Source organism: Odontesthes bonariensis, chromosome 9, assembly GCF_027942865.1.
Source record: "Odontesthes bonariensis isolate fOdoBon6 chromosome 9, fOdoBon6.hap1, whole genome shotgun sequence".
NCBI lineage: Eukaryota > Metazoa > Chordata > Actinopteri > Atheriniformes > Atherinopsidae > Odontesthes > Odontesthes bonariensis.
Genome location: NC_134514.1, coordinates 35744030 through 35759419, shown reverse-complemented (window position 1 = coordinate 35759419; position 15390 = coordinate 35744030). Strand labels below are relative to the sequence as shown.

General features: G+C 40.8%; 1 protein-coding gene across 5 annotated transcripts in view; it reads right to left on the bottom strand.

Moving 5' to 3' along the window:
• Window positions 1-15390, bottom strand: part of nf1a (neurofibromin 1a) — a 130033-nt gene that overhangs the window by 99829 nt on the left and 14814 nt on the right. For all 5 annotated transcript variants that reach the window (XR_012770315.1, XM_075474156.1, XM_075474158.1 and 2 more), the window contains exons 3-9: window positions 12123-12206; window positions 6649-6839; window positions 5144-5250; window positions 2372-2439; window positions 2149-2224; window positions 1080-1237; window positions 816-989 (exon numbers count right to left, since the gene is read on the bottom strand). Coding sequence is in view for 4 of the 5 variants with exons in the window: in XM_075474156.1 (XP_075330271.1) it covers window positions 816-989; window positions 1080-1237; window positions 2149-2224; window positions 2372-2439; window positions 5144-5250; window positions 6649-6839; window positions 12123-12206 (858 nt within the window). In the remaining variant the exon portion in view is untranslated. The remainder of the gene's footprint in view (window positions 1-815; window positions 990-1079; window positions 1238-2148; window positions 2225-2371; window positions 2440-5143; window positions 5251-6648; window positions 6840-12122; window positions 12207-15390) is intronic.

Sequence of the window (15390 nt, the reverse complement as noted above, 5' to 3'; positions counted from 1 at the left end):
AAGTAAAAACAATAAAAGAACAGTGAAAGCAATTAAATACAACAAAATCGAATAAGATAAAATTAGATAAAAGTGCCATCATACTACTGGGTATTAAAAGCAATCCTAAATAAGTAGGTTTTTAGCCTAGATTTAAAGATCAGGTCAGAAATAAGACGCAGCTGGATCGGGAGCTTATTCCAGAGCCTGGGGGCAGCGACGGAAAAGGCTCGGTCACCCCAGGGTTTCTGACCTGGGCACTTCCAGCAAAAACTGATTTGTTGACCTCAGAGCTCTACCTGGATTGCGAACTGTTAAAAGCTCAGATAAATACGATGGGGCGAGGCCATAAGACTTACTTCAATGAATAAAGTTGAATACCAAGCCATAGTAATTTGCAGATCACACCACATTGGCAATGACATTGTATATACCAAAGGTCCTCTAGCAGGCACTACCCTTCCTCAAGCTTCAGAACACTATTTATTTCCAAAGAAAGTATTATCTTCTCTCCTTTAACTCTTTTTCAAACTCAGGGATGTCTCCACCAGCATCGTAAGAAAAACAGAAGCTCAGCTTGGGGACAAGTTTTATGAGAAATGGGAACTTTTTTAAATGTCGAAATATAAGGCTTGAGCAAGTCAAATAAAAAATTATAAATCTCTAAAATAGCACTTGTTCTTGTTCCTAACCAATTAAAAAAAAGGAGAAGAAATAAATAATAACCTACAAAAAATTTTCCTAAAGACCCCTGCCCCCCTGTTCTAAGAGATACAACTTTGATATAGATTTGAATGAACTAGCACTCCGACCCTTCCCTTTTCAGTAGGTCAAACCTTGAGATCCATGACGATGGACTGGACCAGAAGGAAAATGGTTGAGTGATCTTCCCAGTTGATGTAGGTAGAAGCTTTACAAAGCTTGACACAGGCGATGGCAGCACTCTCCGTCAGCTGCTTGCTCCCACCCTGCCCCGCTAAAGCTTTCCGCAAACTGTCCAAAAACAGTTTCTGCAGACAAAACGGGACGGCAAAGTTTGTGTGAATGACCAAGTGAGTCTGTGCTCCGTGTGCACGTGCACGCATTTGCTTTCCTCCCACCTTGTTGGCCTTGCTGTCTTCCACTGTGTCTTTAGAGATTGTGTGCGTTATCTCTGGACAGAGGATGAGGAGGATGATCTGCAAAGGCCATACAGCCGCCTTCCGCTTGGCACTCTCTGCAAAACTATCCACCTGGTCAAACAACTTCTCAGCAGCTTCTGCCAACACAGACACACGCGCACGTACACACAATTAAGGACGCAAACATCACAACTTTACACCGTCTTTTTGGCGATGTTATCATTTTATCCAGGTTTTAAGTGGAATTGCTAACAATAGTGCAGAAAACAATGCGCGATCCGATTCCTGGTTTATCCAACTTTCACGATTAGCGTAACGTGGCACATGCATAAGCTAGGAAAACAACCCAAATTAAACAGAAAAAAACAGAAAAACAATCAAAAAGAAAAATCCTCTTCCACTTTTGGAAGACAATTAAATCCAGAGGAGGAAAAGATAAATGCGCCAACTCCACCATAAATAATGAAGGAACATATGATCAGACCATAAGAATTGGCCGTTTTAATCATCACATTATTGCTTTTGGTTTCTTGTACAAGTCTCTCAGGAGCTCTTTTCACACTGCCTCTTTAAGGAGAGAATGGTGCGCACTCATTATGCAGCAACATTCTATTTGTGGCTCAGTGGTTAGAGTCGGTCCTCCAATAACCGGAAGGTTGGCAGGTTCGATTCCCAGCCTCGCCACTCAAAAATGAATGGAACTGACAACTGGAGGGGTGTCCGTCCACCTCCTTGTCACGGCCGAGGTGCCCTTGAGCAAGGCACCCCCATGCTCCCCGGGCGCTGCGAATGGCTGCCCACCGCTCCAGGTTGGCATCTGTCTCTGAGTGTGTGACCCTGTGCATGTGCGTGTCAACAGGTGCCAACCTGGATGGGTTAAAAGCGGAGGACAAATTTTGTGTGTATGAAAATAAATCGGATCTTAAAGAGGCCGAATTGGGTGTCGAACGTGTCGCGCCTCTGAGCCGGCAGCAAAGAGTGAAAGGAGACAGAAGTGATCTAGCCTAAGCGCAGGCCATCAGCATATCCAGTTTGAAGCCGTTCATACCTGCCATATCCGTCTGTGGACGCTGGTACAGCATGGTGAACTCATCTGGGTAATTTTCAACCCAGTTCCAAAATGCCTGGAGGGAGAAGACAGAGCATCATTTCAGCTATTCATTTGGGCTGTGCAAGCACACATTTCTACACAAGAGACTAAATTCATTTCTGACAGCTATTCAAATGTCCAGTATTATACCGAGACAGATTCCGACTGGAAGAACAAGTACCTTCTCTAAACTGTTGATGACTGCGAGCTGGGCTGGCTTCTTGAGAGCTCTGAACTTCAGCACCGTTTCTGAAAAGGAAAAAACAAACAGCATTACAGAAAACTATAGACTTCCACACATCAGAACTCCTTTAACCCTTCTCTCTATTGGCAGCCTAAGAATACAGCTCCAGCTGTTTGTATGTTGCTTTGATTTTATGGTGTGATCCTGCAGGTTTTAGGGTGAGGGGGGATCAGAATGATGGAAGTGTGGACAGAGTCAATGAATGGAACATGACTTTCAATAGATTCACCGCAGAATGACACTCACCATTCTCCTCCCCTGCCTCCTGCTACATAGACATCACCCTACATCACATATGTCAAAGTCAAGGAATTAATTATCTATGGCCCCCTGGATGATATTTAATTACTATTAGAACCGGCCCGCAGGCCACAGCCACCCGCTGGTGTTTTGCACGCATCAACTTTCAGCTACCCCCCTCCTCAAAAATGGCTAAACGTAAGGTGGACGCTAAGAACAGGGGGTTTCAAGCCAGGTGGGAGGCAGAGTGCATGTTCACGGAGGTAAAATGCAAACCTGTGTGTCTTCTGTGTGGAGAAAGTTTGGCTGTAATGAAAGAATATAATCTAAGAAGGCACTATCCAAACGTCTTGATTTATTTTTTTATTTTCTTACTTTACTATTTGAAAGCAGTGATCGGTAGGATCATAGAGCAGCACAATAATGCATTTTCAGTTTATAATGCATGCACTTTTATTTATGCATTTATCTTAATATTAAGAAACATATTTTGTTTTTAAAAACAATTAAATTTTTTGCTGTTTGCCTGTTGAAAATGTTTTCCCTTGAAGTTACTGATAGGGGGCGGTCGGTGGCGCAGTGGGTTAAGCAGGGGCCCCATGTACAGAGGCTACAGTCCTTGCTGCAGCTGGCCCCGGTTCGACTTCCGCACCGAGTGGCCCTGTGCTGCGTGTTTTTCCCCTCTCTCTGCCCCCTGCTTCCTGTCTCTCTCCAACTGTCCTCTCATTAAAAGGCATAAAAAGCCCCAATAAATACTTAAAAAAAAAAAAAAAAGTTACTGACAGAGCCATAACAAAATATTGCTTTATTCATTTAATCATTAAATAATATACAGTGTGTTAGGTCTTGGTTCAATAGGCTATGTGCAGTCATTTCAACATGTTTTAATGAACTTTGAACCAGTCCGGCCCTCGGCTTGTAACAAATTAGTTTTTTTGGCCCTCTGTGTATTTGACTTTGACATCCCTGCCCTACATGGACCCACAGTTGCCCTGCCGCACCTCTCGTGGCACCATGTAGCTCAGTCCTGAAAAAACGGCCTCACCTAAATCTCCCCACACATCAGGAAACACTAAGAGCTCCTCTGCGTCCCGCTACAGCCCGTTTATCTCCAGTTGCCTCTGTGAAGGTGTCCGGTCCAGACAGCGTTAGCCCAGGGTCCTGTAGGTCTGCGCAGAACAGCTATGTAGGATTCTACAGCACCTCTTCAACCTTAGCATGAGTCAGGAAAAAGAAAAGCTCCAGGGCTGTGGGAAACTAACTTCGTCCCTGTACCTAAAACATCTCGGCCGTTTCTCAATATGCGTACTTGTCTGTACTTGTGTTCTCGTGTACTTCTGAAACGTCATCACGAAAGGACGAAGTACTGTTCCAATTCAAAGTACGCATCCAGACAAGTACGCTCCACGTTCCCGGATGTGTACTTGCTCCGCCCATTTCATCGAGTCTGCTTCTATGGTGACTTCAGACAGCTTGCTGTCCCAGAAAGCAGTGCGGGTGAAGCGAAGATGGCAGAGGAGTTGACCCAAAAACAGCTGGGTTTGCTAATAAACTCATTAAGAGGACCGACGCAATTCCATCCTTTTATCTGACAAGCACCAAAAGTATGAAAGGACATGTTTTCTCGCCGTCTCTCTTTTCCCTGGGCAGAAAGTCGAGATCAGTGCAGTAAGCCCATGAGTCTGGCACTCAGTGAATGAGAGTTAGAAGCCCCAATCATAATTCTATCGCCGTTTGTTCTTCACTGGGAGCATAGCAGGATGACTTCTGCAGAGTAGGTGAAAATTTTGAAGGAGTTCGGGGAGGCTGAGATGTGGGTGGAGCTTTGGAGCATATTGACACATCACTCGTCACTGGATGAGGAAGAAGTTGGAGAATTATGCCTCATTCCTGAAAGGCTTTTTGGCAAAACTAGGGCAAAAACTTAAAACTACACAATGTTCAGGGAGGTTTTTAGGGGATCAGGAGCTGCTGGAGTAAGACTTGTTTTTAAATCATGATTTTAACATTTTCAGTTTAATATCTTTTTTTCCCTATTCTATTCTTTATTCTATTAATGCATACATTTTCAGGTTATTAAATAATAGAAAAATAACACTGCGACACCATAATGTTGCTTTAGTAATTCTCAAGTATTTTGTTTATTTGAATAAAGCTCCAAATCTGAAGCTTGAGTTTCAAAACATAATCACATTTTAACTACTGATTTTATCTGATTTAATCTATTGTTCTTATTTTTTCTTTTTTGTTTAAAATTTAAATCATGCTTTTTATTTCTACTGTTTTAATGTCTCTGTAAAGCACTTTGAATCGCCCTGTAGTTGAATTGTGCTGTACAAATAAACTTGCCTTGCCTTTATCCAGCCGCTTATAAATGCTGAATTGTATCAATATTGTATCAATAACTGCATATGGAGATCATATGGAGCACCTTTTAAATGTAAACAGGCATAAACAGGAGAAGCAAACCTTGCAGTAGCCTCTTCAGCTTGGAGCAGTCCACATTGATGTACTGCATCAGCTCAATGTCATGAACATCCACGTTGTCCTCCGAGCACACAGTCAGCTCCTGCAGCCTGCAGAGAGACACAGAGACACACATGTCAAAGCTGCTACCCTGCATGCAGTCAAAAAGGTGAGGACATCTTTTAGCTTTCCACTGGAGGTCCCATCCAACCCCGTCAACCCGATGATCATGAACCACGAGAGCTCTGCACTACGGCTGAAAATATTCTCAAGACGTGAAATGAATGTTGAAAATTGTGTAGCACATAAACAGGACATGACCCCCAACGGCTCCCCAAGTGTAAAACAAAAATAGTTAACTATGGCTTTCTCATTATCAATTTGAACAATGAAATAGAAATAGTTCTGAAAAACAAAAAGATGACACAGCAAAAGATCATGCTGCGATGACCAGACGTTTTTAAACTGAGACGCTACAAACAAACAAAGCTTCACTGATGAGTCAGTAGCATATGTATTGATATTCTGTAGAATTTGTAGAAATGACTCACAATCCTTTTTTGCTACTAGAAAAAGAAAAAGCAATCGGAACAGAAAAGGATGATAAAGGCTTTGGGCCGGGATGCTCCCATGACCAGTAAATGAGTCAAATAGAGGGAAAGTCCGGCCTCTGAAATGCAATATTAAATGCAGCAGCTTGAAAATGTAAAAAATAAATAAATAAATAAATGAAACGCTTTAAGAAAAAAACATATATATATATATATCTAAACTAAACTTATCATTTAAGTTTAGGATATTACAACAGGTGATGAATAACAGGGGGGGGTCTTCATGGAATTCGGTTGTTAGCTATGTTTCCAACTCCAACCTGGAGAAGTGGAATGCACTTTGTCAGGCCTCTACCTTCAGACCTGTCCAACTTGGGTGTCCCACCTGAAGACTAAAAGCCTCGTTTCCACTATGCATTCCGGTACGGGTCGGTTCAGAACGGTTCGCTTATTTCAGTGTTTCCATTACCACGAACGCGTACCGGTCCCATGGAACCCGTTACCATGTCTGTAACCCTTCTGCTTGGGGTACCTAGCACACAGGACCGGTTCCAGGCTCTGCTCTCCGGTGTTGGTGAGGAGGCTGTGCAGCGGGAGCTCGATGGCGCTGTGCCAAACCAAAAAGTTTTCCAGCTGATTGCCGCAAAAATGGCAGTGAGTGGTTTCATAAGGTCACTGAGGCACACAAACCCCCTGACCAGGCCTGAAGTGGGACTCATTTTCAGACCGGCCCACTTTACATCACAACCTATTATTAAAACCATGTAATTATAACCTTACATTTGATATGGAAAACAAATTTTGAACTAAATCAATTAATTATCATTTAAGATTTTCTTGCATTTTAGAACAATACCCACTTAGCGGATGCTACAAATATTTTTTTTAAAGAAATTGAAATTCTACTCATTGTCAAGAAGATGCCATACTTGGCGAGGCACTGGGTAAATGAGTTACCTGGTGGAGATTCGGCTGAAGACGGCATTGAAGTTGTTGCAGCTCAGAGAGAAGAGGACAGCCGAGGCCGAGGCCCGCAGCTCGGCAGCGTGCTGATGGCCCTCACGATATGTGTGGATGAAATGGCAGATCTCTGGCAGCAGCTGTTTGACCAGCATAGTCTCATCAAGACGCAAGCAATCCTTCGATTGCTGAAAAGGAAGGGTAGGGAAGAAAATAGTCAGCAAAAAAGGGCTTTAAAACTGAGGCCTGATTATAGGTCGACACCCGTACAAAACCATGGCCTCAGTGTTTTTCCCTTTTTCTCATTGGTTGCAAGCAGTCCATCTACACCCTACAGAAATACAGACATCAGTCAGAAGTCATCAGCCCCGAGTCCATATCCAATACAATTAATGAGTCAACAAAGAATAAAGTGTTTATTTTCCTCATTTAACAGAGACACTGTTGATCAAAACAACTCAAACTGTATTCTTCAGTGACAAAGTCTCCCACAATAAGGGATCAAATTTAATTCCAGATTTGTCTGTTTATCTGAAATGGAGACATTTCTGAGCTATTTGAATGGCTGCATCTTAGGTTCCACGTCTGGTTGTGGCTGTATTTGTTTTAATTGAAGAATTAATGTTGTTGAAATTCCCAGAAATTCTGAAAAATGAATTTTTTTCAAACCAAGAGTTGTTGTTGTTGTTTAATCTTTAGGAGACCAGTGAAGTGTGTAGTGAGTTTGGTGACACTACACTGTATCCTAGTGAAGTTATTGAATATTCATTGATTATTTTTTGTAATGTCTGTGGTGTGATCATATGTTCACACATGGATCACACCACAATGTCTCTCTTGGGTTGCACTTTGTAGACGGCCCCTGCTTGCTGCTCTCACAGCCGGCTGCACAGAAACACTAATGTTATTGGTGTGGCTCCGAGGATGGCTGTTTTGATGAAAGTTAGGTTGTAGCTCCTTGTCTGTCTTACTACGGTTGAAAATATGCGTGTTTTGTGTTTTAACAACGTCTCACTTCTGAGTTATTGATCCCGGAAGTCCGAATCTGCCAATATCTTTCCAACTTTACCAAACTGGCGCTAAGTTTGTCGCTGTTCAAATTCTGCACTCTTTACTTCCGCCTTCCGGTGAAAGTGAGATACCTTCCGTATGCTAGTGAGATTTCATTCATACATACTACTGAAACGCTCTTACATACACTATTGAAACGCTCTCACGGTCACTACTGAAATTACTTGTATGAATACATGTGAAACGCTTGCACATCCTCATGTAAGAGCATACACACTTATAATTGAAAAACGTATACATACACATTTGAAACATTTATACAAATATATGTGAAACACTTGCACATGTATCTAAACTTTTTATATCTTTGTAATCATATGCAAGAGATTCACTTATGAAGGTATAAGTGTTCAACAATATATGTATATATAACATTTTCATATGTGAATGCATGAGTGTTTCAGATAGATACGTATAAATGTTTCACTTGTATGCATGCAAGCATTTCATATGTATGTGTATATGACACGGATGTATTTATGTATGCGTGTGTGTTTCTCATATGTATGTGCAAGTGTTTCAGACGAGTGTGTATAATGTTTTATATATGAGCGTGCATAGGTTTACAGAGTATGTATATATGTGAGAGTGTCTCAATAGTGAGTGTGAGAGTGTTTCATTAGTATGTGTGAGAGTGTCTCAGTAGTGAGTGTGAGAGTGTCTCAATAGTTAAGTCCTAAACGGCCCCTCATATATATGCCATTCAAGTTTTTCGTGCTTGGGTTTGCTTTACTTAACACTGCATAATCTCGTGCTGTTAGAATTGCGCATGAACACACCGTTGTACAGATAAAGAAATGATAAAGCTATGTAAAAAAGAAAGAATAACCTATTTCAACTGAAAGGTTTTATATATCAGGGATAAAAAGGATAATCTAGTTCATACCCACTCTAGTGCTGTGCGATATGGACAAAATTTTATATCCCGATAACGATACATATCCCAATATAGTATTTTTTCTTAAAATGAAAATATATATATATATATATATATATATATATATATATATATAAAAAGAATGTCAGTTTCTGAATTATTGTATGGCAATGGCGTCTGATTTTGCAGTGTCTGCAGTACTGCTTGTCATCGGGGATATCTTTGGTCAACGATTCGTTCAGGCTCGTTTGGTGTGTTTTTTTTCTTCATTTGTGGTTTTGAGGTAGTTCGTCGCATCTTCACGCCGTCTCTGTACTGTTCTTCATGTCGTGTCTTTAAGTGATAGAACAGATGAGACGTGTTCGAGTCGCTAGTAACGACTTGTTGGCGGCATGTTTTGCAAATTACCGGTGTCTGACTGTTTAAATCCAAACCAAAACCACTCTATGGACTTTTGGTTCCCTCTTTTCGGCATTAATTCCTCTCTGGTTCTGTTTCCATTGTATTTTCCATCCGCCAAGCTCTCCGCCTCTGCCATGTTGTTGTTTGTATCCATGCATGCTCCCCTAGCACTGCGGTAAATGAGTCTTTGCGGGTGACGTAAAAATGCTACCGCAAAGTAGTAGCATTGCTGCAGTTACATTTAGCCTTCATTCATTGTTCATACAACGTGTAATTTATATTTCTTTAAAAACAATATAAACAATAGTGGGCTATATATCGTACGGTAGACATTTTTACATCGCACTACAACATATATCGTAATAACACACAGCACTAACCAACTCTTAAAATTAGGTAAATACATCTTCAATTGAAAAACCTCTGAAGTTTGTTGCGTAATTGTTGGTATCCATCAATCTGGGAAGGGTTATAGGGTCATTGGGCCTCATGCAACAACCGTTCGTACGCACAGATTTGTTCTTAAGTCGTGCGTACGAGTGATTTAAGAGAATTTGCGCATTCACCAATCTTTTCGTATTTCTTTCAAGTATGAACAGAATTTACGAGTGATCCAGACCTGTCGTAGAAGTCTCGTAAAATAGTCCACTGTTATTCCAATAAAGTTTGCTTGACTCATGGATTGTATATTTAATTACTTTGAAGCAAACATAAATAAATATATACGTTATACCCCATAATGATGCTGACATTATTCTGTATATAACAAGGTCAATGGTGTAACCAGCGGCTGACTTGCTACTTTTGGATGCCTTAGCGCATGTGTGCTCCGAGACCGTGTAGATATCCATGTGTAGACAGATAAATGGCTGACATCACGATTTAGATTGCCAAGGACTGTGCTGCTGCAAATATGCAGCTTGCTGCCACAACTCCAGAGAGAAACACGCCGATCAAACCCAATTCCACCACACGTCCAGGTCGTCATCATCATCCTTGGATTTTTGGCCACTGGAACCTTTCAGAGGGAGATTGGAGACAGATCGGGGGTGTCCCAGTCCTCTGCGAGTCGTGCGCTCCCCTTGGTCATCAAAGCTCTCATCAGTTTATCACCCATGGTACATCACATTCCCATACACCGCTGTCCAACAAGTACAAATTAAGAGGGACTTTCATGCCTTGGCTGGACTGCCATACATAATCGGAGCACGGGACACATATACGCATCAAAGCACCCGTGCTGTTGTGGAGCGCACTGAGCTGAAGGCCAGGTGGGTGTGTCTCGATACAGCGGGGGGCAAACTGCTCTATAGCCCAGAGAAGGCATGCCAGATTTGCACAATATTGCCATGAACGAGGGTCTCCTACTACCTGAACCAGCCCAGGCAGACCAGAAGGTGTGGTGCCAGAAGACCCCACTCATGGACCACCCCATCAAAGTGCCATCATGATGAGGCAACAACTGATTGCACGGCTTTAGTTGCAGTCATCGAGCGCCTGGCCATGGCGAGACGGTTTTTTTTTTAAGCCATTTTCATATCAAACCATTTCTTTTTTTATTTCGGTCACATTACGAACTACAGGTGACACGGAATTAACAGCACTCGTAATTACTTCCCATTTCTTGGCTTTAGCAGGTCCCGTAATTCCACTGCTTACACTGCTAAAAATGACAGATTTTCCTTTCTGGATCTCCGAAAGCAGAACTTCAATCTCAGAGCCCGTAAAGTTGTTCTTTTTGCCATTCTCATGACTCAACACTTCCTGGCACATGAGAGAGGAAGCACAGCCTAATATGGTATTATTTAGGGTGTGGAGTATTACTATCCTCGTGCACATACACTTAAATACGCACGGGTGACATTAATCATTTACGCAGGTCGTTTACACACTTTTTCCGAAGTTAAGAGCGTTTGTTGAATCTGACGTGGCGTGTTCGTACGAGACCTTCGTACGAAAAAAGTACGAGAAATTTAGAATAAAAATACGAAAATGTTCTTGCATGAGGCCCAATGTTTCTTTAAGTCATGATAAAAAAGTAAAAACAATATTACATAACAGTATACAGTGAAGCAGATTTTTTTTATGACTTTGGGAGCTTTTCCAATTGAGAAGCACAAGGTACACGAGGTACAAGGTACACGAGGTACAAGGTACACGAGGTACAAGGTAGTTGGCTGTGAATCATAATGAATAGTTCCCATCATATGTAAAAACTCACCATAACCCTGCAAATGCCTGATGAACTGAGTAAACTTCCAGGTACATAGAGAGCATGATGGTGGATCAGTACTTTAACAAAAGTCTGTGTTTGTGCAGCAAGGATACTGAAAAGAATTTGGATTTGACGTAATACAGAAGTCACAGAATAGTCAGCTTTGGAGGGCAAAATCCAACTGTCTGAACAAGAACTAAATATCTAAAAGGCATAGAACCACTGGTTGTCAAAACGATAATTTTTTAAAATCACATTTCAATTCGTCTTAACTGCCATTTGTTTTTATAACCCCGGGCAAAAATGAAGGAATCACCATACTTTCACCATATTGCTTTAAAAAATATACCATCTTTTGTCAAACTCAGACATGACACAAAATAACTTTATTTGACTGTTGAATATTAAGGCAAGATAACATAGACTTCTATGTGCCCCACAAAGGAAACTTCCCCAAATTGTGGCCTTCTAAACATAGAAACAAATAAATAAATAACAGCTAGTACTTTGAGCTTATCTTTTTCTATGACAACTTGAATTGTTGGAGGGATCAACCTCATTATTGAAGAAAAAAATAATTTGAGTTAAGAGTTCTCCCTGTTGTGAGAACCTATGCGGCAAATTCTATTAACAGTTTTGTAAATGTTGGCAGTTTGATGATATTCAGGCAATTGTCACATGAGATTATTATAAGTTTGAACTCTCTTTGCTTTGTGGAAAGATGCATTATCATCCTGAAAAACAACCTCAACATCATCAAAGCTCCTAGAAGCGCAGGTTACAAGGTGACATTTTTTTCTTCAAAATTGGGGTGATTCAATCATTTTTTTCTCTACTTCATCTGAAAAAAGAAATTGCAGGGGTTCTACTATAGAACACAGAAAAGCAGAATTGGAGAACCCTCACCCCAGCCAGGCACTTCTCCAGTGTGTCCAGGATGATGAGCTGGGAGAGGTAGAGATTCTTCTCAGAGGCTTCTCCAAATATCCGCTGTGAAGAAAGTCACAATCAAAACATCACTACTGTAATGAGTCTTAAACCAAACTTTATTAAACTTTTTTTTACGTGACCTGTTGGTTCAGTTTTTTTTACAATTTTTACTCCAATAACTTTAAATGGCTCAGTAAAAATGTAAACAATCTTTATTAGAATTTTGTTTGCATAATAAAACACTGACTATAAAAAAAAAAAAAAAAACTTTTCTCTAAAATTGCACCTTCTCACTGTATGTCACTGAAAAAAAAAAGTGCTTAAGGTTACTGGACTGAAGCATTTGTACATATAAAATCCAACAAGAAAGAAAGAAAAAGAAAATAAATGACAGTATATCCCTTTTTATAGACTGGATTATAGTGCTTATGACACATCTCTAAATATGAGAGCACACCAGATGATTCCATAAACTATCTTCAAATTAAAGGGAGCAGTATAAAACAACGGTTTAGTTTTTAAAATTAAGGATGTCCCGATTCGATCGGAAATTGGGGCCGATCACGTGGTTTCAGACTTGATCGAAATCGGACGTTGCATCCCGATCAGGAATCGGATATATACCCCATCTATATATGTATATTTATTCTCATTATTATTATTTTAAATCAGAACTATAATATTTCAAAACAAATGGGAAAAAAATAACAGCTTAGTATTTACTGTAACGTGGTGGTAGAGTCAGACCGTCTCAACCATAGACATTAGTGATGCGCGGGTCGGTTGGGTAGCAGTTTTTTCTAAGTATTGCGGGTGCGGGCGGGGCGGTCAAAATAGTCAAAACCCGCAACCCGGAAGTTTGGAAATATAGGTGAAATCGCAACTTTGAGTTACAGAAGTTCCTAATAGCTTCTCTGCTGCTAAAGCAGCGTCAACGTCACTTCCTTGATCTGGGAGCTTCAATGTAAGATGAGGGTTGATCTACTACTGTAGACAACAAAGTATGTGCTATATTCTACATGAATTTTTATGTTGTAGAGTTGTGAATTTATTTTATCAATGGAGAAATTGAGCAGCCTTGCTTTGTTGTCTACAGTAGTAGATCAACCCTCATCTTACATTGAAGCTCCCAGATCAAGGAAGTGACGTTGACACTGCTTTAGCAGCAGAGAAGCTATTAGGCTTGTGTTGATAATAAACTCCTGGACTATGTACAAACTTCCAAATGCATCGTTTTGTGAGTACAGACCATATTTGCACTACTGTCGAAGTTTGGTGTCATAGCATGTGATTTTAGTGTGGTAATTTTGGAGATACTGCCAGGATCCGTTAGCACTTGTACTAAGCTATTCGGGATAACTCGGTAACTCGGCTGATGTTCAGCCAAGATCGGAAAAACTTTGGGTGGGCTACTTCGCTGGATGTCACGGTTCAAATGACCCTAGGGTGAATCTACTCCGAACCATCACTTTAATGTCATCTTTCCTAAAAGGCACGGTACCCCTCCATGCGAAGTCTAAATTAGTGGATGACTTCGTAGAATTCTGCTGCGCGGATTTACGCCCATTTGACATTGTCTCTGGGAAGGGCTTTATGCAGGTGGCACAGGGGCTTGTAAATATAGGCACAGGGTTTGGACAGGTGCACATTGAGTAGGCTACTTGTTAGTGGCTGCTCCACTTTTGTTTTAGAGAAAACTGTGCTGCGCTGAGTCGTTCATAACAGTTCTTCAATAAAGAATGGCGTAAAATCGAATTTTGCTGTCTTTGTTGTTGTTTGATGTAGCCTACCGTTGAAGTTTCACAATAATGCGAGTCTAGCGCAAATCCTTCTCGTTTAGGTTCGTGTTAAATTAACCCTTTTTTTTTTTTTTTTTTTTTGCGGGTCGTATTTTGCGGGTCGGGCGGGCCGCTTTAGAATTTCCCACGGGTCGGGCGGGCCGCTTTAGAATTTCCCAAGGGTCGGGCGGGGCGGTTTGGAAATTCTTGCGGGTCGGGTGTTAAAAAAAACCCTCACCCGCGCAACACTAATAGACATAATGTACATAGACGCCTCATAAACTGACGCTGCCTATTGGAGCTGACGTATCAGCGTGGCCGCCATCTTGGATGGGTCTCCAATGCCTCCCCATTACATTTATTTCGACTGAGGAAGGTGTATATCCCCAACTACAATAATCCTAACTCCCTGAATATTTATGTCTATGGTCTCAACTACACACAAAAACAACGCATGCGGCATGACGTCACTTTGCTGCCGTAAAGCGAAGCAGAACACGGCAGCAGCTTGAAGCTGGGGGCACGAATGTCTGCGGTGCGAAGGTATTTTAAAGTGGAGGACAAAAACCTTGCGATTACAAACTGTGAGATATGCAAACTTGGGATTTCAAGAGGTGGCAAGGACATGGCTAACATCCTTGATGAGAACAGGAACAGGCTCAAACCTGACAAGGTCAAGATGTTGGTTTTCATCAAGGAAAACTTACATTTCCTTCCGTGAAGCCAGAGGAGGAGAGTAAGAATTAGGAGTGCAGTTCCCAAAAGCACATTACTGGCCTTACTTTATAACACTGTGGCACTTTTATTTGCCTGCCAGGTATTTCAAGTTGAGCTGCTGCTCGTTTTTATATTAGGCATTGTTGCACTAAACTACAATGTGAAGAATTTGTCTATTACTTGATTACTTTTTTTGTTCATGCTGCCTCACAGAAGTGCTCTGTTTATAAGTGTTAAATGATAAAATTAAAAAAAAAAAAAAAAAAAAAAAAAAAAATCAGGGACATCCTGTATCTGTTTCTTCGCCGTTCTTCATTTTTTTTAATGAACTGTAGAAGTATCGGATCGGGACTATGTATCGGCAGATACTCAAAATCAAATGACTCTGAAGCAAAAAAAACCTTATCGGGACATCCTTCATTTTGTTTTAATTTCTGAAATGAATTTTCTAAAATAGGTGGAATACCTGCTCATCTTGTTGGACATGGAGGAGTTTGTAAACTTTTGTCTCACAGTTACTTTATATTTTGGTGGGCATACCAGCAGCAAGCCTTGAAATTCACCTTTCTTTTTTTTTTTTTTTTTATTGGCAGGTTATTTCTGCCCTTTCAATGCAGCTTATTCAAATTATTTTAAAATTATTTCTTTTTAGAAAGTTTAAGTTATTTCCTGTGAGCTATTATATTGCATTTAAAGGAATGGTTCGGCGTAAAATGATAATTTGAGCATCACATGGTCATGCCACATAA